This window comes from Rhea pennata, chromosome 25 (assembly GCF_028389875.1).
Source record: "Rhea pennata isolate bPtePen1 chromosome 25, bPtePen1.pri, whole genome shotgun sequence".
NCBI lineage: Eukaryota > Metazoa > Chordata > Aves > Rheiformes > Rheidae > Rhea > Rhea pennata.
This window is the reverse complement of record NC_084687.1, coordinates 4,312,978-4,336,228: the sequence shown is the minus strand read 5'-3', so window position 1 is coordinate 4,336,228 and position 23,251 is coordinate 4,312,978. Positions and strand designations below refer to the sequence as shown.

At 45.5% G+C, this 23,251-nt stretch overlaps 2 protein-coding genes across 3 annotated transcripts; both read left to right on the top strand.

Annotated features, from left to right (window-relative positions):
* Positions 1–6,946: 6,946 nt before the first annotated feature.
* LOC134150750 (polymeric immunoglobulin receptor-like) lies at positions 6,947–13,275 on the top strand. The gene is made up of 8 exons (XM_062594801.1): positions 6,947–7,006; positions 8,404–8,751; positions 9,131–9,445; positions 9,675–10,004; positions 11,030–11,126; positions 11,922–12,034; positions 12,488–12,537; positions 13,009–13,275. The coding sequence occupies exons 1-8, from the start codon at positions 6,964–6,966 to the stop codon at positions 13,213–13,215; spliced, it is 1,503 nt and encodes a 500-aa protein (XP_062450785.1). The 5' UTR covers positions 6,947–6,963; the 3' UTR covers positions 13,216–13,275.
* Positions 13,276–17,104: 3,829 nt separating this feature from the next.
* Positions 17,105–22,770, top strand: LOC134150914 (triggering receptor expressed on myeloid cells 2-like). Of its 2 annotated transcripts, none has more exons than XM_062595081.1 (4): positions 17,105–17,225; positions 19,903–20,244; positions 20,600–20,660; positions 21,105–22,770. In XM_062595081.1, the coding sequence occupies exons 1-4, from the start codon at positions 17,183–17,185 to the stop codon at positions 21,250–21,252; spliced, it is 594 nt and encodes a 197-aa protein (XP_062451065.1). In that variant the 5' UTR covers positions 17,105–17,182; the 3' UTR covers positions 21,253–22,770. The 2 variants fall into 2 exon arrangements, with proteins under 2 accessions (XP_062451065.1, XP_062451063.1); XM_062595079.1 differs by having other exon boundaries at positions 19,900–20,244.
* The last annotated feature ends 481 nt before the right edge of the window (positions 22,771–23,251 follow it).

Below are 23,251 nucleotides of genomic sequence, written 5' to 3'. Positions count from 1 at the left end.
TTCACCCTGGGCTGCCAGAGTTCACGGCAGCTTTGCGTGCTACCAGAGATGGCACTTTGCCACCAAAGCCACCCCTAGCCTGCAAAGCCCTTTCCTGCAGCACCCTATCCCCTTGGCCCTGTACCCCATTCCTGATCTTCCTCTGCCCTCTAGTGGTCTCACACCCCAAAACCGTCTTCCCTTCCCTTCCCTCCTACTCAGCTCTGCGAACAGCACCCCAGCACTGCCCAGATGCACAGCCAGCTTTGCCAGCTGACCCCGGGGGTTCTGCAGACACACTGACCAGTTCCTCCATTGGTGCTTCAGGGGCCCCTCTGCCAGATCACCCTGCAACAGCCCAAAGTGTTCAGCGAGGACTGAAAGATGTGTCGGGTAAATACTGAGTTAAGGCAGGAAAATCACTGTAAGGCCACTAACAGACCAAAAAAAAAAAAAAAATCTAATCCAAGGAGGTTTCTGTAGGTTTCATGGCTACACAAGTAAATCTACAGGAAGTAAGAATTTCTGCAGAAGGCAACAGAGAAGCATATGGTTTCAGCCTTGATTGATGAAAACCTTAAAAAAAAAAAAACTTCAAGGGGCTTGGAGGACTCCAAGTGGATAGTGCAGAAAAGAGATGGATTGACAAAAGAGTTCAGAGAAGAACTGGCGCAATCCAAGATGTCAGAAACACAGTTTAGGAGCAAAAGTGAAAAGAATTGCGGATGGTTAGTCTGGAAGAGAAAGACTGAGGGGACACATGGTAGCAGTCTTTGCATACAAAGCAAGAGAAAGGGAATAATCTATTCTCTGTGTTCACAGTGGATACAACAAGGAATGAGGGATTTAAATAGCAGAGAGGCTCAGATATTAGGAAAAGCTTTCTGATGGTAAGGACAGTGCAGCACTGCAACACGCCACCCAGAGAACAGTGCAACCTAAACTAGTTAAACAGATATCTTTAGACATGACATAGGAAGTGGCTACTACCTCGTATCACTGGGACAGATTAACTAGATAGATGTGCTCCTGGGATCACACATCCTATTTTCTATGCTATAATTAAAATCCATACTGATCTTCTGCCTGAGATGCAGCAAGAGGACAAACTTTACAACTTAATATCCAACTTGCAGGCAATCTGGAAGCCAAAGCCCTTCTGCTACCATGCTAGTCCTGTACAGACATCTCCTCATGACCTGTCCTGTCCCAAAAAGCTTATCCCCTTAAAGGCAGGACCTCCAATGGACATGGTAAATAAAGACACCATAAGAAAGGATGAGGCATTGCAATGCAGCATAGCATTTGGCTCACTTTGTGGGCAGTAAGTTGAAGAAACTGAAGTAATTGCAGACTCTTGGGATTTGTTCATAAGAGAAATAGTGCATTCCGTCTCCTTGTTATTGAGCATCAAGTGCCTGATGAGAGAGGGATTTGGGGAAAAGACAATGCGGAGATATCTAATACAAAATGATTAACCAGAATGTATTGTTAATAAGCTGCTTATTCATATAATTGGAAACTGTTTGCAGCCAGGGTGTCTGTACAGTCTCTCTGCACTGCTCTGATGGAGCGAGGCAGGTAGGTGAGGCCCAGGGGACACCACTGAGAGCACATCCTTGGGGGTTAGGAAGGCAGCGGATTTTACTGCCGCTTTGCTTCTTTACTGCCACTGGCTTGAAGGGCAGAGAAGGGCATGGGCATTTCAGGGGAGGTGGAAGGGAATCTGCCATGCCCCACTGATTGCTTCGCAGTATGGCAAGCACAAGGAGACATATCTGGAGAGCAGAGTGGAAGGACAGACAGTGTCCTTACAAGGAGTAGAATGAAAATAAGGCAAAGAAAGCCCAGAGACAGGACAAATAAGACCTGCCACCTGCTTGTGCTTCCCAAGGCAGCTACTTGAGCTCAAACCAGCTATGGAACAGACATGAGTGAGCCAGCCCCAGCAGTGTGACAGCTACTGCCACAGGGAGACTTCAGCTGCGGCTATGATGTGCACACTGTGGCTTGACAATTGAACAAGAAGTTTCTGAAGGTGGATTTGCTCACCTTGAGGAGAGCTGCCTTTCTCCTGATTTCCAGGAGATGAAATTCCTCTGAGAGGTCAAGGGAAAGGAGAGGAAAAGCTACAGAAGCCATTCCCCATTCCCTCCATTAGCTCTGCCCAGCGTGTGCACAAACATTGCACCACGCACATCTCAACTGCAGTTGAGCTCAGGCCTGTGAAGCACCAAGGCTGAGAATCAGCCACATGGGTGTTAATGTGCTTCTCAAAACTGAAACCTTTTGCCATTTTTCTGAGGCCAAGGGCCAACAGATTTTAATGATTTTGCTAGTGTGAGTGTGAAGCAGTCTTACTGAGTCTGTCCTATGGTTCTTTCAGGGACTATGCCAGAAGTGTAGCAGGACAGTGAAGTGAAGAACACTTGCTTCTGTTGATGCAAGAGGGAGAAGTGAACAGATTCCTCCTGGACTCCATCTAATGCTTCTGAGTCTTCTGAAATGGTCAGGCTCTGTTAATACAGACAATTAAATTATACAAGCACCAGTTTGGTTGTAAAACAGCAGTGAAGGATTTCTGTGCTGAGCCAAGTGGTAAGCCACTAAGCTCTGCCACTTCCTCCTGCAGTGCCAGTGTGAGCCAGGAGGATACAGAGAGAAGACACTAATTCTCCGTTCTGCCTTTGACATTGCCCTTTCTCTGAGCTCTAAGTCACATATGGAGCTGAGATTCCTCCTGCTTCTCTTCTTCTGTTTTTCAGGTAAGAGAAGGGATGAGGAGGTACAAGAGGCAAGGGCAATCGGGTACAATACTGATGATCCCTGGTAACACCCAGAAGGGGACAATCACCATCACAATGCAGAAGCTGCAAGTTGAAGACTCTGGACTGTACTGATGTGCACTCTATGCACATTCTCACTTTTCCCGAATAATGCAGATTAATCTGTTTGTTTCCAAGAGTGAGTACTTCTTTATGAGGAAAATGTGATTTTTTTTTTGTTTTGATAAATATCTGCTTCACTTTACCTGCTTGCCTTTTCTTTTCTCTTTTCAGTTTTTTTTTTCCCCGTTCTCCCAGGTTGCAGATGAATCATAGTTCATAGTAGATCACATCAAGGTCCATATAGCTAAGAATGATGCCTCCAACATTGGCCAAAGTAGCTAATTAGCAATGAGTGTAAAAACAGGGAGACACATAGGAACAGCTGTCCAGAGTACTGTTCCCACTTCTAGTGACCCCCTGGAGAGGATATTTTTGTGATATCTTTAAGTCACCCACTCATTCTCCTAACGTATTAAAACTTCTGGTATACAAACATCCTACAGCAGTGAGTTCCACACTTTATGCATGCAGGGAGAATTTATTTTTCTCCTTGTCTCTGTTAGCTGGTACTCTGCTTCTTGTAACAGAGAGTGAATTGGTGTTCCTGTTCTCTCTCTCCACGCTTTCTCAATTTTATTGACTTCTGGTATATCACCCCTATGTCATTTCCTTTCCAAGGTAAAAAGTTATTTTAGTCATTCCTTGCACATAAGGTGCTCCTGATCTTTGTCTTTGTCGTTTTTCTCTAGTTATTGATTCAGCTCATTAATTCAGAGCAAAGAGTCCTAATGTTTCTGTTTCAACAAACTTTGCTTTATTTTGGGAGATGATTATGTTATCCTAAACTTTCCTCAGAAAGATAGCATATTTTGTATTTTTTTTTTTTTACTCAGTACCCCAGCTCAATTCAACACAGTCCTGTAGCTAAAATGTATGTGAATTGGATTATAACATTGTGCCTATTCCACTTATGGAAAACTGATGTAATAGGGCTTGTTAGCTGGATCTTACTAACCAGTTCTGACCTTTTCCAGAGACCCGAGGATATGTTATTAGGGAGATGCAGACTCTGCTGTGTGTCCATACAACACACAAGATTACAGAGCTGTACCGAAAGCCTGGTGCCAAAAGATAGCTGGAAAAGAATGTGCTGTCTTGGTCAGTACAGAAAAGACAAACCATCAGTGTAAAAATAAAGCTCAGAAAGGAAGATACAGCATAAAGGATGACACCCAGAGGGGACTTCTCAACATCACCATGGAGAAAGTCATGGTGCAAGACATTGGAGAATACTGGTGTGCCATTTACGATCATTTGCACCTCTTCTGGATAATGTCAGCTGTTCATTTCCACTAGTGAGTTTTTTCTAATAGGAGAAACTAATTTCTCCTCATTTCCTTTGCAGGAGAATTCACTTCCCAGGCTTGTTGCCCTGCCTTCTCTATCCACTCTCTTCTCTCTGTACTATTCAGTTTATTTTCTCTACAAGGCTGCTCCTGAATCCCAGTTCATCCTCCTTGTCTCTCATTTCCAGTTCCTGAGTCATACTAGGAAACCAAAAGGATGCAAAGCCAGGAAGCCACGTTCAACTGTCCATTTTCACAATAAGCCAAGAAGCGGTCATCTCAGAAGCTGCTTTCAATGGCTTATTTCAATATTTACATATTATTTCCATTTCATTTAATATCACTTTGGTCATGTCTGTGGAGCCATTATGGCCTATACACCACCTCCACAGCTGTGCACTTGGCTGTCCATACTGTTCTGCTTTGTCTCCCATTGCTAACAAAGGTCAGTCCTTCCTCCAATTGTGCTTTATTTGCGGGTGAAACACCAAACACCTTTTCTTCTGGTTATGCAAATATTCCCTTTAACTCCTCTGAAACAACAACCCCCAGCAACATTGGAAGAAGTAAAACAGAACTGGAGAGTTGTCTCTCAGTGCCAGGTAAAAGAGACAGCACAGGCCAGTCTGAGCACCTAAGGGTAGGAAAGGGCAGGTTCTGCCAGGGAATGCCTCTCTTCCTCTAAGCAAGGAAAGACCCTCATGTTCTGTGAAGTCCTTACCCTTATTATGGAGACGCTTCATCTCTCCAGGCCAATTCTGCTTCCTTTTTTTTCCTTGTGTGTTTTGTTTGTTTGTTTGCTAGGTTGCAGATCATCCTTTGGTTAGTCATTGGAATGTGACCAACAGGACCTTGGCAATAGCGATCCTAGTGTTCTTCATGAGAAGGAGGAATTCCAGAATGGAGGTATCTAGATGATAGTAAGCAGCAAAATCATAGCGCAAAAGAACAATTCATCTCCAAACAGGAAATCAGATGCCTAGTGGTAATGCAAGTCACTTGGGCTTTTGGCCGAAAACAGAGCTCCCCAGAGCTTTTCCACTGGGGGAAGCGCTTGTAATTGCATCCTGGTCAGAGAAGCAATGAAATAGAGTCAGACAAGACAGAGGCACCAAGAGGCAGGCAGAGACCATGCCTTGAGCAAATTAGTGGGAAAAAGGAGAGAGGGGCAAAGAGGCTTGGGGGAAAAATTGTGCTACGTAAAGACACGGCTTCACAATTTTTTCCCTAACGGCTCAGAATTCCTCAAAAGCAACTCCCACCACCACATGCCTCTGAGTTGGTGCAGCTAATGCATTGTGTCCCTTCCCACTCAGATGTAGTTTAAATCCCACACAGTCTAAAAGCAGGCAGGGTGTTGGCTTCTCTGCCTCTGTTGCTCAACACCAGCCGATCTAGCTGGAATTTCCCTCCTGCTATTACTCAGAAAGAAGCTTTCTGCTTAGGAGAAGATACCCTTCTTGCAGCTTAAATATTGCCTAATATAAGGCCTCCCTTTTACAAGGCACAGCTGGCAGTTTGTATAACCAGTCAACCTGTCCCCTGCTCCTGGAAGTTTCTATAATGCTGTAAAGCATAGTAAGGTGTTTTCCCAACTTAAAGAAATGGTAGTGCATTTCTTTTCCTCGCTGCAGTGAAGTGCAAACGCTTCCCTGCACATAGGTATTTCATGAAAGACTTCTCTGTCCTTCCGTTCAAGGCAGGAGGTATCGGAATAGGAGAAAATTCTAAGAGCTTACATGACACCATGTAGCAATAACATCTCTGTGCCCTGGGTCAAAGAGGTCTCTTCCACCAAGCTGGAGAACAAGCTGCTGCCCTCTGCCAGCCTGACCGGAAGCAAGCCCTTAAATGCCTTTCTGCATGTAGCACAGCAAAGCCAAAAACAACATTGATGGAGTGGAAGAACAGCTTTGTCTTGCCTTAATTTTTGCTCCTTTTCCTCTTGATCTTTCACTTCTTTCCTTCTCCAGCCCAGCCAACAGCCCCACCCTCTCATCTACTCTTGAAAAAAGAACTAAAGAGCCGCAGGCCGAGAGCAGCACATGGCTGGCATCCGCTGCCTCTGCCTGGCCTCTGCCATCAGCAATCCCAGCCACCAGGAGGAAGCATGCCACCGCTTCATGCCGCAGAGCAGCCCCACCAGCTCAGCACCACAGAGGCTCACGCCACACCAGGGCTCTATGACTTTGCCTCACCACAGACGTAACATGCAAAAGCCACGTGGTCCTGGTTTGCTTTCTCCAGCCAGAGACTCTGGGAGAGGCACCCTGCCGGCTCTGTGCGTGGCAGAGCACGGGGCCCTAGGGGATTGGCTGTGGTGGTGGAGCACTGGGACCACAAACGGCACGGCCTGCACGAGAGTCCCTGCAGACGCAGCGCCGGACTCCTTGGCCCTGTGCCCTTGAGAGGCTTTCCCAGCACAGCCCTGGGCAGGGGCACTTTGGGAGCACAGAAAAAAAGGGCTAGGTTGGCCAAAGGGCCTGCTCCATCTCTCATGGCTCAGGGCAGGGAAAACCCTGGTGCAAGGGGAGAGCGTGACTATGGCCACAGGAGAGCAGCAGAGGGCCCCTCCCAGCAGGAGGGGCCGAGCTCTGCTCTCAGCTGCTTCCCCCAAAGCATCCTGAAACTAATCCTTATATCAATCTTGTTGCAAAACACGGTGAAGGATTTCCGTGGGCAGGCAAGACTTCAGCCACTTCCTCCAGCAGCGTCAGTGTGAGGCAGGAGGGAACACAATGCAGACACCTTCCAAGAGGGCACCGTGGGCAGCTCCCCGCAATGCCCCTTCCCTGGGCGTGAGGAAGGCCATGGAACTGAGAGTCCTGCTGCTGCTGCTGTTCTGCTGCCCAGGTAAGAGAGGGGCTATGCATAGTTGAGGCTTGCCAGCACACCCTGGAGGAGTGGGACACCCTTCCCCACCCCGGATGCGTGGGGAGCTGTGCAGACTGTGGGAATCTCACACCAGGACGACTCTGAGCTGGGGAACTTGCTGCAGGGATGGGAAGGCAAGGTGACAGCCCCGATTCCCACCATTGCACACCTCAGTCCAACCAGGCCAAACACCGTGTGAGCACAGAGCTGCTGCCTCCATGCAGCCATCAGTGCCTTCCCCAGGTGGCCTTTCCCACGGCACTACCTGACTCCGCTCCGCTGCTCCCAGCAAAGGGGCGTGCTGCAGTCGTGGGCTCAGGACAGTGGTCCTGAAGCATCTGCCTGCCTCTCCTGCCTTCCCGGAAGAAATCACAAAGCTTTCATCTCGTGGTAGCCTGGTGAAGTGGGGCAGGAAGGTCTCCAGCTTGTTTCCCTGGCCAATGGTTTGTTTGTCTCTTGGTGCCCAACCCATGTGTATGTACAGTGCTCTGTGCCCTCCGCCTGGGCACAGAGGAGCTCTAAGGACAACTCCTACCACACGGGCCTTGCCTCCCTCTTCCCATTCTTCTCCCTCTTCCCCCAGCAATTGCCACCTTTCTCCTAGTTCTTCAGACCTGCTGAAACCTCCTCTGGGATCACTCAGCATCAGCACACAGGCCCTTTGGTGCAGAGACTACCCTCCCCTCCAGGGGAGCCTCGCTCCCCTCAGTTGCTGGGTATCCTCTGAGGATGCAGTAAGGAGGGACCTGCAGGCTGCAGGAAGCCCAGCCTCAGGCCTGCTGGGGACACAGGTCAAACTTTCATCCCCATGGCAAACACCGTCCTTGCTTCTTCCCTGTCCCCCAACCACACACCCAGTGCAGACAGCCATCCCACTGCCAGGGAGACTTGCCTGCAGCTCCTCCAGGATGGTGACAAGCCAAACCACTGTGATGGGGAAGAGTTTAGCCCCCCATTCAGCTGCGGGTGAGAGGCACTAACAGCAGCGCTGAGCTGTTGGGGCAGCTCTCAACACTGCCCCATGCACAGCACTAGTCAGGCTCCAAGGGCAGACACCTTTAGCACCTGCAAGTTGTCAGGTGCCACACTTACCTCCAGAGTAATATTGTCATGTAAACTGTTTTTTAATCAAAGATACTGGGTTTTAAACCAGAACTACAATCCCAGCTCAAATCTCAGCACTTCACACCAAGCATTAACCTTCTTGTTACCAAGAAGGAGAATTTGGCAGAAAGAATGAATTCCTCTCTTCTCGGAGCTCCTCCAGCCACCCCCTCCCTCAGAGGAAGAGGGGCAGAGTTTGTCTGGGCCTGTTGGGAGGTGGTGGGCAGCCCTGCTTCAGCTCCCCCCTTCCTCACCACTTCTGGTCTTTGCAGGGCTCCAAGCCCAAACAACTGATGCTGAGAAGAGCGAACGAGAAGGAAGCACTTTCTCCATCCAGTGTCCTTACACAACACAGGCTGGCTCCCCTTCACGCAAAGTCTGGTGCCGAATGACTAACATACACTGTGAAATCTTAGTGACAACCTACTCAAGGTTTAATAGCTACATAAACAGCATCACAGAGGGCACAGTTACAATAGAAGATGACGTGAGACATGGGATCGTTTCCATCACCATGAGAAACCTCCAGGTGGAGGACTCAGGCAGGTACTCCTGTATTTCCCATGCTGATGCCAACACTTTTCTTATACTAAAGACAATCTCACTGAAGGTTTTCAAAGGTGAGTATGTTTCTCTCCATAGAAACTCAAGTCTTGTTAAAAAGGAACATCATTCCCTCCCCTGTGCCACCCCTCCTCCCCTACCACAGTTGAATGGCTTCCCCTGAACCTCTCAGCCCACCTCACCCTCCCCAGGCCTTGTCCACCGCCTTCCCTGCTCACACTAGCACAGTGTAAAGGAGCCTCACAGCCCCGGCTGGCCCTGGGGGCTCCCAGCTCTGAACTATCCTACTCCAACCCACCCCTTTCCTCACTAGCATGCAGGCCTTGAGCAGAATTACCCCAGTGGAGATTAGGCCCAGCTGCCCAGCCCAGTCAGGGAGGTGGACACCCATGTGTCCACGGCTACCTGTCAGTGACCAGATTTGCTGTTTCACAGAGTTACACAGGCAAGAGTTGGACTCGCTCTCCGTGCAGTGCCCATACAATGCCCAGACGTATAGCACAATGCAAAAAGTCTGGTGCCGAAAGGAAGATCACAATCCATGCAACGTCGTGGTCAGGACACATTACCCTTCAACACGGCATTACAGCAAAGCCCATCAAAACAGAATCTCAATCTGGGACAACACCAGGAACAAGACTGTCACCATCACCATGGAGAAGCTGCAGGAAGAGGATTCTGGCGTGTACTTGTGTATGCTCTACACACGTCCCATCCAACTAATGGAAGTCAGGCTCACTGTGTCCAAGAGTGAGTATCTATTTGCAGGAAAGTGTAGCTGCCCAAAGGTTTCAGCCCCATCTCCCCTGCTTTTCCTCCCCTCTCGTCCCATGCCAGGCCACTGAGGAGCCCCAAGCTCCTGCCACATGCAGACTTACAGCCAGGAACGGTTCAGCCCATGGCATGTGTTCCAGCCATGGCAAGGCAATGCCATTACATGTGTCTTGGAAGCTCACCAAACATGCCTCATGTCTTCCAGGGACTCAACAATATGCTGCCAGGGAGTCAGACATGCTCTTTGTCCAGTGTCCATACAGCTCCCTAAACTATGGGGCAGTGGCGAAAGCCTGGTGCAAAGCGAGAGCTGGCGGAGAATGCGCTATCCTGGCCCATACAGACTGGCAGCCCTCAGGGCATCGCAGGACAGCTCATCCAGGCACAACCAAGATCTGGGATGACAGCCAGAGGGGGACTATCACTGTCACCATGGAGAAGCTGCAGGCACAGGACTCGGGCGTATACTGGTGTGCACTTTACGAACACCCTCATCTTTTCCGAATAGTGGAGGTTTCACTCAATATTTCCAAGGGTGCGTATTAGTCTGTAGGGAGCCATAGCTGTCTGCAGACTCCAGCCCCATTTTCCTGCTCTCTCTAGTCACTTTGCTGCCCAGCTTGTATCACCTCCCAGGTCACACTGGGACTTTTTTGCCTGCCCAAACCCCACACCATTTTACTTTCTCTCTCTTAAAATTCTACCTGATTGCATGAGGAATTGTAACTGAACTACATGGATTTGCTGTGTTGTTTCTCCTTCAGCCATCTTCACAGAGGTGCTTCTTTCGCTCACATTCTCACGCTACTGATTCTGTCTCTTTAGAGTGTCTGACACCACGGTTTTCAAAGACTCTTAAGATTTTTACATTTGATTGCAAAGCTGGCAGATTCCATCTTAAGGAATTTTGACTTCTGTTTTTTCTTTCATCACGATGTCTATCAGTAAGTGATGATATTTAGCCACCTGATTGTGGCAGAGCAGTGCCTTTCTTTGTCCTGCCATTCAGGAATCTGGCAGAGCAGTACTGATGGGATGCAGCAGTCGAGGAGTGCAAAGGGGCAGCGAAGTTCTTATGTCAAAATCATTAACGCTTGGGACTGAATGCACTCTAAGCGAGCAGGCTACTGCATATACAATCTCCACTGGGGCACAGCAGCAGTCCTGGAGGCAGTTCTTACTGCTAAGCCTTTACACTCTTTGCTTACTTTTCCCAACCTCTACCTGCTTATGTATAGTGTTGTTAAATACTTCACTGACACCTGAAGATCTGTGCCGTAGATCCTATAGCACATACCCCTGCCACGTAGCGGAGTGGGAACACAAAGCAGAGCTCTTGCTGAGCACCTTCCCCCTCCCTCACACATTTTGAGCTTTACATTGCTTTCCCTGCTCTCTGCAAGTCTGGATGACACCGGTTACAGCCTGGACAACTTGTCTGCGGTATGTGTTACAGCATGAATGGATTCATACCAGTGGTAGCAATGGTAGAAGAGTTTAGCTGCTAAATGCAAAGTAGCCTGAGAATGACTATTCCTCTCTTCATCTTTATGATTTCAGTTTCAACTGAAATAACTTTGTTAGTTACTATAAACGCAAGTCAAACAACTCCTTCTGTCACTGATACCAGTTTCACGACCTCTGCACCACCAAAAAGGTAAGGCCTAAAGAAAGTCTCTGAGCTTGAACATAAATTAGAGTTATTAATGTCTCATCCACGATATGCCTCTCTTCCTGGGATAGGCAACCTCTGTGCTTTCCAAAGACTTCTGCTTAAAGTGAAGTTAGGTCTGACAGACATCCTTACAAAAAGTACCCTCTCCTCTTCCAGCTCTTGTCCAGAATGCAATTGCAAAGGGAGAAGTAGATTGATGAAATTAACTCGTAACTGTTCTGGGAATGAGGCTGCCTTTCCACTCTTTTACCTTTAGCTATTTGGGTTGTGCTCTTTGCAGCAAGAGAAACCCTCAGATTCTGCCCCAAAGTCTGCCTTGCCTTTGTGCATTCCTGGCCATGAATAGTTAATAGTGAAATAGTCTTCAGCTGCAATTTCATCCTTCTTCTATTTACCAGATTATTAAATAAAAGGGATTTTCTTCCTCTGCAAACAAAGGACAATAACACTTAAGAGTATAATCACACATTGGCTTTCAGTGTGCCAGGTGCAGAAAACCATAGGAGGAACAGAGAGTAGTTGCTCCAAGGAGTTTAGAATTGTTCTCTGAACCTTGAACACTGATTTGTTTTAAAAAGCTAGAAAGTAGTTTAGCTCAAAATATACTGCCAAGTAATAACAGTCTAGACAGCGTTGGTACATGAAAACCAAGCTCTCCTCCTAAATGCATAAAAGCTGTTCCTGCCCTTTGTTGGTCACTTTTTGGCAACAGGCCTTGCCAATATCATACTGTGCTGCCATCTAACACTGATAACTCCTTTGCTCCCCCAACTTCAGCTCCAGTGTAACTATCTTCATCTTCCTCTCCGTGGTCCTGGGCATCATGCTCATCCTGGCACTTATCAGCGTGACAACACTGTGGATCAAGAAGCGCAGGCAGCTGAGAAGAGGTATGTGAAGAGTGGTGACGCCTCCCATGTTCTAGTCTGTACTAAATAGAGTTGTATCTGGCCATCAATTTTCTACTCCAACTGACCTTATCCCCAGCTCACAATGCCCTGGAGAATATAAGGCAGGTGCAGCTAGGGAAGCCTCAAGGCAGGTCTTACGCTGTGATCTCACAGTTAATCAACCTCCTGCTCCTGTTCCTTCAGACTCTCCACAAGACACTTCCTAAATCCAACAAGGCGAGACATTCTAGGAGAGAAGTAAAGTGAGAGTAACATGTTCACTGACAGATTCAGGGTAGATAGGTCTCACTGGCACACTCATCTCTTCTGTCACATCCTTTACTAGGCCATCCCACAGCTTTCCCCTGAACTCCTAAGGCATAGTTAATGCTTAGTAAATTCCATGAGCTTCTCTCATGGTTCTAAAACCTCTGATTTTGGCTCATTCCTAAGGTAACAGACAAGCAGAAGCCATCTATGACAAACCAGATGACACATCACAGGTAAGGAAAACAACAGATTTCCCAAATGGTACCTAAATCCCCTACCAATACTCTGGGAGGAGTTAGCTGACCCATATGATAAGAAACTTCATGTTCATTTTTGGTTTTGAGCCGGAGGGAAGGTGATATATTTAATATGTCACCAAAGAAAGGAATGTTCTTAGGTGAACAGAGAGGGGTGGTGTTAGGAAACTACACTGGAAAAAAAAAAATCCAGTGGAGTAGATTCTACCAGTCTCTGAGAAATGACTCAACTACTTAGACTAAAAGTAAAGGTTGGAAGCTGAAGACATAATGTGTATCAAGGAAAGGAGCTGAAGGAAAGGGTTTGCTCTTCTTTCACCTCTGCCTTGACAAAAGGTAACCTTCTACATGACTCTCTTTCCTCTGAGACAATCCTGTTCTTTTGACAACCGCTGTGGCCTGGCACTGAATCATGCTGACAAGTGTGTGTGTTTTTTTTTTCCATAGTTTCAGAGCACTGACAGAATGAGAAGTCTCAGGAAAGACAGCAAAGACCTAAAATATGTTACCCTGAACTTTACAACCCAGTTCAGCTCTGAGGAACCTCTGTACGCTAATGTTGGACAAAGTCAGGCTCCCAAGAAAGCCACAGCTGAAACTGTGGAATATGCTGACATTGTGCTCAAGCAATTACCGACAAATGACAAAGGATGAAGCACAGAACTCAAACAATCCAGAAATGGGAGAAAAGAAATGCAGCACAGAGTGGGAATGGGGAGTACCAGATGTCTGCAAGGACATGGGGAAAACAGCTAAGGTTTTGCTGCCATGCATACCCTGCATATAAGACCTCTCTCCTACTGGAGGCCAGTAGTGAATTTTGTCATTGCTCCTCTCAGGTCAGAGGGAGGTGCTGGGTAACCCCCAGGATTCCTTGCACATCAGTTTTCTTGGATTCTAGTAAAATGCAGATTGTTTTGGAGAGGCAGGTATGGAGGAGTGACCTTTTTAAAAGAGCAGTTCTTGCCTGGCCATGGGTAGATCTGGTCTTTTAACTATGTTCACTGGCAGAAGCTCTATCCTGCTCCTAAGGGTTCGGCAACTATGTTCAGGAAAGCCCATTCCAATGCTGCTGTGTAAAACTCTAATCCTTATGTGACTGGGTTCATTTGCCACATAACAGGTGTGGGGGGATCAGTACTGGAGTTACAAGAATAAGCAGAATTAGCATCTGCCTAAAGGGAAATATCTAGAGGGTGCATGGCAGCAAGCTGAAATGCAAACTTTACAAACTGAGAAGGACCCTGCTGTATGAATCAGACCACCAGAAGGTCTTCTAACTACAAAACAACTGCATATATGTGCAAGTCCCTGCATAACCTAGATTTATCAATGTGCTTAGGTAAGAGAAATAAAAGGCTTCAAATAAAAGTAAATGTTTAGCTTTATAGCAAGAAATGGAGTGTGCACACAGAAGTTTAGGGTAGGATAGAGAAAGGTAGTGATGTGACTTCTGAGTGCATGCACAAGTGTCCCAGTCTGGAGCGCAGAAAGTTGGGGGGTAGATTCACTGCAGCTGCTGCGGATAGCATTAGAGAGAACCCCCAGCACTGCAACCTCTGCACAACTCAATTCTTTCCAAATTCGAGGGAGGAATTTGCACTTGGGCAGGGTTATCCAGAGCCACAGTGTATTTATGCAGTCTCTATGGTCTGTACACTGAAAACAGAATGAACTAGTGATTGAAACCTGTAGTGACAGGCATGATTTCCTATCTGTAGCTTGTGCAGGCTGCTCCATCCTTCCATCACCTCCTCATCAAAGGGCTTTACTCCATTCAACAACTTCTGGCTGGCCTCCTGGCCTACACCCTCTCTTCCCTGAGGATGCACAAACTGGTTGCTTAAACCAAAGCAATGTGGAATAAAGACAAGTTAGGGAGAACAAAAAAATGAGTATTTCTGAGAAAAAAAAAAAGCAACAACATGTAGTACTGCACAAGAGGAGCAGACAAGGTACTGGGGCTTTTTGAATAGGATTTGCCTTACTGTGTCTACTGCAAGGACAAGCCCTAAGGCAGATATGAGGAAGGTCTGTACAGACAGTGGTGCAGAGCAAGAAACTGGCAGGCTGAGCAGAGAAGCTGCAGGAAGCACAACAAAGACAGCAGAGGAAAAAGTATTAGCACAAGAGGGCTGGTTTCAACACCAGGTGGTATAACAGAAGGGAAGCAGCAGTTAAGAATGGATTATTTACAAAAGTAGATGTCCATGTGGGTCAGATATGCAATATATTTATAGATCGTCAGTGGAGGAAGGCAATCTCCAAGGCCTGCCACAGGAACAGTGGTCAGTCAGGAACCTCATCAAATCCCTGCTGTCTCAGATAATCTTGCCACAAACTCTCAAACACCTCTACAATGCACTTGATTTCTTGCCCCCAGTGTTGTGAGGCATTTCTGCATCTCTGCAGGAATATCCTCTCCAGCCAGTCACAAATGTAGCTCTCTTTTCTTTTGCAGCACTGTGCTGTAATTTTAGCAGCTCTTCCCAGCCTATCCACCAGCGCAGCTGGAGAAACCCTGCATGCCTACTCCTAGCATTTTTTTTTCTTTTTTGCCTACACTTTAGCAAGCTGAAAGCTAAATGTTGCGGCTTACTGCACAGTTGCAGGAGACTTGAATGCATGCAAGACCACATGGGAAAGCTCAGGCTCACGAAGGGTTTGGACAGTGGTATCATTACCGCCCTAGCTCTACTGGTAATACTCCACATGATACATTCGCTGCCTTTATCTAGTAAACATCTGATGAGCAATGTGAGAAGAGTTTGCTGGGGCTGAGCTCAGTTTCCCCCAAACACAAAACTTGACACTTTATTTGTCTTCATCAACCTCTGCAGACCCTGCAGACAGGCAGCAAATCAAAGGGCCTGAACCACTCCTTCCTCATAGGCCAGTGAAATCCAGCTTTCCTATAGACCTCTCTTGCTATGGCTGCAGCAGGGGAGCTGATTTATTCTTTGAGGTTTTCAGAGTTGACATTTTTAACTTGAAATAAAAGAAGGAAAAAGAAAATAGTTCCAGAAATCTAACCCATGATTCCTCCCTAACTCTCTGCCATTCATGCAGTCAGTGGGTCAAAAATGCTACTAGCCATCAAGAAACATCAGATATGAGACAGCAGAGAATAAACCTTCTGATATACATGAGGGTCAAAACAAGTCTCAGAGAAGAAGCTCAGGGAGAATAACGAGTGGGTAGACTCTGCAAGGCTTGAAAATAGAGCCAAGAGCAGGACTTCACTGTAAATTCAGAGTAAAAAATTAACTGAAAAATCCCCTATAGTGGAAAATGGCTTCATGAAAAAACAAGATATTTTGTAGAAAGTGTCAATTTTTGTCACGAATGTTCAGGTTTGCATGGAAAAGTGAGATGAGATCATGGAACAAAAAGAAATCAGTAAAAATAATTAAAAGAGGGTGAAGAAAATACAGTTTTTTGATCAGCTCTAACTGTAGTTCAAATGACACTCCAAAAGAAACAAGACTTGGGGAAAAAGCACAGAAAGGTTGAGCAAAGTGGCCAAAATAAGACATTAGAATAGTAAGACTAGAAGATGATTAAGTGGAAGTAAAAGATACATTTTCAGGGAGACAGTTCCTTCTGATCAAAGAGAAGCCATATTTTTTCCCATTGTAGCAAGAATGAACCTAAGCTGGAGTCAGTAAACCTCACAAAGAATTTCTGGATGCTGTAAGGGACCATTTCCTTAAACATAATTTAGATCAAAAAAAAAAAAAAAAAAAAAAAAAAAAGTAGACTCGTTTATTAATAGATAGATCTGCAGATTTATCTACTTATTTCCTGGCTAAGAAGCCAGGATCTATTAGTACTTCCATGGAAGATCTCCAAGTAAACAAATTCAACAAATTAAAAACAGCAGCCCATCCATGGTCTATAAGTTTGCTAATGCTATAGGAAGCTCCCTTCATTGCAACCCTAGCTTCTGCATCAGCATGGTACTGATGACCAATGCAAATTAAACTAATGCTCTTGATCTTATGGCTCTTTCCTCTAGGTACAAATTAAAGACACTACCCTCCCCTGTATGTTTATCTAGAGCACCTCATAGCTTCACCTCAACACAGTGTTCTTCTCTTCCTGCCCTCAGTCATGTGTCAAATAGGAACATCTCATTCACAGCTTCTTCTAAATCTCCTTTCCACTGAAGCCAAGATTACGTCCTTGCCTTCATGTCACTCTCTTGATACTGACTGAGTTACCTGGCAGTGTCTTAATAAGTGCTGTCCTTTCCCTTCTGGCATTCCAGAAATTTACCCCATGCAGAGCTTGGGTAAATTTATTTACCCAATAAATCATTGCTGAGCTCAGAGGAACTCCCAGTACCATGGTTTCAGGCCATCACATGATGTTCTCTTTCAGGCTGTCTAGACTAAATTCTGGCTGTGAGTGGGCACTGCTGATGCCTGAATTTTCAGCTTGCAAGAGAAATGCCTGCCCCTGGTAAATTGCTCAATGCACAGGATGAAAAAGATGCCAAGTTCCTGTGCTCATTCCTTCCGGCTGAGCAAGAAGGAGGGAAAAGAAAGCTGCTCTTCAGCAAGAGTCCTTTTTACTTTTGCTCAGACTCTACTCTTGTACCCTGTTCTGCTGGACAGACATGGAAAAGCTCATACACGTCACCTTCTTGGTTTTCTTGTCAGGTAAGAAAGCGTACAAGGCCTTGGGTTTCGGTTAAGGGATTAGGTACAGAATTGCTGCAAAACTTTATCTTTTTTATGCACCTAGCATGAGGTACCAATAAGGCTATGGGAAAAGACTGCGCAAGCCTTGAGACACAATAGCTTGTTCTGGATGCAAAGACAACATCATTGTAGCATGCAGCTCTTCAGGAAAGCAATACATTTGCTATGGATAAAGAGCTCTGCTGCCTGTCAGTGCACTGCAAGATCCAGTGCAATGCAAGTAGAGGAAGACTAGAGTGCTGCGGTGTGTTCTGCAGTCTACTCATCCTTCCCAATTGTACTGCAGCGATATCAGAGTCTTTCCTCAGAGTTTGTCTTTTCCCTTGATTTAATGAAAGGCCAGTGATGATTCAAGTGCTCAGCTCACAGGAATCTTTTGAGTCAAAACAGGAAACACTGTTGACAGAAGTCTTATGTGCCTCCTCAGAAAGTGAAATTGCAAAATCCTATCTGTTTGGCATTTTGTAGGGTTTTGGATGTAAAATGCAGCAGCTATGGTTCATGCAGAGCAAAATAAAGCTCAATACACTGGGGACATCTCCTCTGAAATCTTGAGGACAATGAAATGAAACCCTTAAAATAGGGAGCACATCTCTGTAGAGTATGGCAGTCTCTGACTATTTTCAGCTCAGAGAACAATGTTGATCTTAAATGAGAAACAAGGCACCAGGATCCAGCTGGTATTCCCAGTGGAGAGCTTTCTTTCTCTAGCCACACTGTGGAGATCTCAGATACTTAGAGCAGTGCAAAGAAAGGTAACAGATTCAGGCTTTGGGACCACAGAAAGCTGTTTCAATTACGACAAAAAGTCAGAATGAGTTCAGAAAAAAATATTCACTATACTTTTTTCATTAGTGAAGAACATGGCAGGAAAAACACAATTAGTAAATGGCCTGTCAGCAAACTTGCTCAGCAAGTTAACGACACAAAGTTTTCCATGGAGGCATCAGCAAATCTTTAAATGCCATGATGCTAAGTAAGAAATTTCTGCAACGCTGTTCCTAGTCAAAAAAGGAAATACTCGGGACCGTCCCATATCAGGAATAAAGGATGTAGTAGAACCAGGTGCAGGGAGGGGCCACAATAGACATAGAAGAGAAGATACAATGTTGAGATGGATTACACAGGACTGTGCTGGACTTGCAGGGCTTGGAAGAATATATCAGGATGAAGACTTGTAGGTGTTGGGTACTTGGAGAGCAAAGATCCATTCTTATGTTTTCTTCTAGTCAAGCCTGAAAATCCTTTTTTTTTTTTAACTCACAATTCACTCAAAATGGTTGAAATTATTTTTAAAAGTCTTATTAAAAGGCTCAGTCAGCACAAAGTCCTCACAACAACCTATTTTTAAATTTACTTCTGTTTTTAGCACTGCCTAGGATTTCACAGAAGCCACCAGGCTCTGATTTTTTTTTTCCCTTGAAATACTAATTTCCACAAATACCACATTGCACTTCTATCTGGAAGTATTAATAGCTTTGACTGTCCCTTCTCCGTTTGCCTACCATAAAGAGGAATGGAAATTAGAAAGAAGGAACTAAAGCAAGAAAGCCAAGCAGCTGAACACAAGTTGTCAACAGGACTAAAATTAGTAGGATACTGAAAGATAGAGTGAAAAAAATTACGAAGATCTAGCACTAAAGAACAAGAGTTGCATTAAGACTTAACCTTGTAACAGCTAACTGGATACTGGTCTGTAGCTATCACTTTGATTCCAGCTTTTGCTAAGGCTGTGTTGCTTCTCCTTGACTGTGTAAAGGGCCTTAAAATGGGGATAAACTTCATGGGCATTTACTTCAAAGATTTTTTTCGCAGCAGAGAGTACTTTTCAGAATCAAATCGGCCTGAATGAACACTTATAGAAGGGCACAAGGCCACAACCTGAACCAAACTACCTTGCTGCAGCTATACGCAAGCAAGCAGCTTGGATGCTGCAAAGGAGTGGTGTGATGTGACAGCAAGACATAACTAGCTGAGAGTTACTGAGAAACAATTTGACGTTATTGGGACAACTATGTGTTTATGAGCTATCTTGTACAAAGAGTTTTTGAAAATCAAGAAAACTTGCCTGGTCCCAAGACAATATACTTGAACGTTCACCTTTGTGGTCCTCAGCACCAGTGGAAAATGCAGGTTTATAGCTAATCCTTTAGTCAGGCCGACAAATTGCCTCCTGTTACTGGGCAGGATCCCAACAGCTACAGAAAGCATGGCATGGCTGAGCTCCGGATTGCAATCCAGGACAGTCATCACAAAGCCAGAAGAGGTAGATGAAAACCAAAATTTGCTGAGCTTCGGAAAATGTTTAAATATCAATGAAGTTGATACCTCATCCCTCCTTTAGTCCCTCACAAAATAACAGCTGCCTAGCAAGAGCTTAATGATATACCCATTAGAGGGATCAGTACAGAAGTACTTTAAGAAAGTCTGAATGAAGACTCTGAATCTGAGCACATTCATGTTTCACAAGGGAGGTGGATGGGTCACACAGCCCTACAGTAAAGATTCTACAGTAGACAGCAGCCATCTCTAGAGCTGTGAAAAAGGGAAAAGACATTCATTTAGCGTGAACATAGTGATAAGGGACAGGTAAGAGACAGGCTTAACTCACAGCTTCCTCCTTCTCTCCCAGCAGCCTGTGCTGCAGAGAACATCACTGTGGTATATGGAATGGAAGGTGGGACCATTTCTATCAACTGCACCTATAACCCCTGGCAGGAGCGGTGGAGAGAAAAGAGCTGGTGCAAGCAGGTTGATGAGATCAAGTGCCAACATGTGGTGAGTGCTCGCCGCTTCTGGCTGCAGTTCCTGAAGAACAGGAATGGCACCACTTCCATCAGTGACAATGTCCACGAAGGGGTCCTGACGGTGACCATGAAGAGGCTCAAGAAGCAGGATGCTGGGCTCTACCACTGCAAAACTGACTATCTGGGAGAAACAAAGACTTTACAGAAGGTGCAAGTAGAAGTGTTGACAGGTAGGTCCTGGGGCTCTGAGTTTCATCAGATCACAAGTTCTTACTTAAATTTCAGGCATGTTTGCAGAAGCCAGTGCCTCACTGGCAAACATGCAGTCTTGTCTGACCTCTCTCTAAGGAGGTACTGTGCTTCATTTCCCTTTTTCTAGTTCCTGATTTACAGCAACATGAACTCACTGTTGCAGCACCCCCAGTGCATGTCTCTTCCCTTGTCAGCACCCAGATTAATATTTGGGCACACTGCCCAGTGCCCAATCTCACCTTGGTTATCTATGCTTAGCCAGGATACTGGTGTTGGTAATACCAATGCATATCACCTTTAAACATTTGCAGATTAAACTCCTCTGTTTTCTAGTATCAGGTACAGTGCAGACTGAAATGCCACAGGAGCCTAGTGCTGTGCAGAGCATCTCCAGGTAAGTGGTAAAACTCCTTCTTATGCTGTGATCTCTAACCTTCCTAGGGCTAAAACAGGTTAGTATTTGTACCCCCTCTGAAGCTGAGAGGTACACCACCATGCTATATGTTCTCTGCTTCTTCCTAATCCATGACAATTTTCAGAGCTACTGCATGGTTCCTAAGTAGCAGTTGTTTCCTAATCCAGAAAAAGCAGCATTTCAATGCCAGGCAAAACAATTGCTGCAGATCATAATTAAACTTTATGTGAGATCTTACAGTTAAAACCTATCATCATAGTTGTTCCAACCTTCCAGACTCTGTTGTGCATAGGTAGGGACTGCCTATTGCAAAGGATGTTATCATCTTTGCATTGTATATTGCCAAAACACAAGAGTTTCTTTAAAGGTTGAACCACCCTCTTGCTAGTTAAGCCTTACTGCTGTTTTTATGGTTCCCCACAGCACCACTCCTGCGGCTGATGTCACTGTCTTCTACACTGTTACTACAATGCTGGTTACTAAGTTCCTGGTGGCTGTGCTGATCTTTACTGTTGCCAGCAGTAGGAAAAACAGACACAAACACAGAGGAGAAGAACCAGAGCTTCAATGAACAGCGGCTCCTCCCTTCCCTGGTAGCCTGTCTGAGCACGCATGGGATGGAATCAGACCCTCCTGGGAAAACACTGCTTAGAGCCAACTCAAAGATAACAGGGAATCACATAGCAAAGAAAGTCAAACATTCACAGGCAAAGAATGCTTTGCCACCTGCCATAAGGATCGCCTACTAAACATAGGTAGCAATGAACTCTACAGAGGGAATGCCAGCATCTGCCACCTTTTCTCATTGCTTCTGATCAACATTTTTTTCAACACAACAGAGCTGAAAAGTTGCTGCCAGTAACACCTGAGCCTGATGGAAGAGGACAGGGCTGGGAGCTAGGGGGAGAGGGTATATCAAGTACTTTCATGAAGAGAGCCAGCACAGACTTGCCTGCATGCAGAAACAGTTCTGCAGGAACTGGAAAGGTGAGAGAGCTCTGCTCAGTTCTCCCCTAGCTCCATGCCAGGCAGATAAACCTTTGCTGCTCTGCATGGCTACTGGCAAATGCTTTGTTACATGTTATTAGTTATAGACTACAGACACATCAGTGAATATAAAGGGAAGTTCGACTGATGGTGCTCCACCACCATATGTTTTTTGGGAGCAATTCACAAGCTCTGTAAACTCCTCATCCATAAGACGTAAAAAAGGAAAAACCTTACTGTGCCTCAAATCTCCAAGGAATTTTCCTAATTCACTGAAGACTAGTGTTAAAGAGCTAATAGCTTTTTCAGCATGTCTTACCTATCTCTATAAAACCCTTGAATGTTTCTACTCAAAAGCATGAAATATAGCCAGTAGTGGATGGTTTGTATTAAAAACTAATGTTACTATTTGTCTAGAAATCAGCTTTGTAACTGAGATTCCTCTCTCTAAAGACTGAAGCCACTGCCATAGTGATGGCAATGCAATTCTCTCTTACTATCTGTAGAGGGGCCAGTAAGTGTACCATACCACAGGCAGAGTAATTCCAGCTAGTCATCCCTAGTATCATTCCAGTAGGGTCTGAATTGAGACCCATCAAGTTCATGTCATCTCAGAGTCTTCAAGGCGATAAAAGGACTCACTCCCAAAGATTACCTTGGACAGTGTGGCTCTTTGCTGGACAGTCATATGAAGTTTGACCCTGTTTGAGCAGGGGGTTGGAATAGATGATCTCCAGAGCTCATCTCCAACTTCAAGCATTCTGGGATTCTGTGAAGGGCATAATGAACCGCAAAACATAACAAAATGGGATGTGAAGTCTACACTCAGCTCTGAGTCTACTTCCTAATTTCTCAAACGATTTTGCAAAGAAAGAACTGTCCTGCTGTATTTCTCCCTGTACTTTTTCCACTTGCTTAGGGGGATGTTACCAACATGTGATCATTGCTCATCACTCCCAAAAGAGAAACTGCATTTCAATTGACCAGGAGGAGATCTCATTACTAGTGCTGAACTTCACCAAAAAATAAAAAATCAACAAGCATTCAGCTAAGCCCACTTTTCTACTCCAAACCCAGGGCCATTCACCCCTCTTTTCCCTACATTGCTTTCAAAGCCAAATAAAATCAGCTTTGATTATCCTGCTTAGTGTGACTTCATGATAAAGAGTTGGAGTACATCAGAGCATAATACATCATCCGGAGAAAAGGTAACCTTTAGAGCATGCTAGTATGTTTATAACATACAGAAATGCTCTGAGCCCAACTCTGAGCCTCTTGACACATGCGACCAGCTCCATTTAGCAACAGGCAGAAATAGCAGCTCAGATCCCCAAACCAGTCCAGGATGTTCAGGGTTGTGTTCTGTCTAAACTAATTTCCTCTGCTTCCAGAGGGTAAATTAGCCCATACAGAGTTGCACACCAATGTGGCTGTACTATCAACACAAAGCTAGCTTTGATATTCCCAGCCAGTACTGCAGTGCCCAGTGTAGACACATGCTATAAGACAAAGGAATTGCTCTCCTAACCAGGAGGTCTGGGTCCTATTCCCAACTCCAATCTGTTCAGAGATCTCAGGCAGAG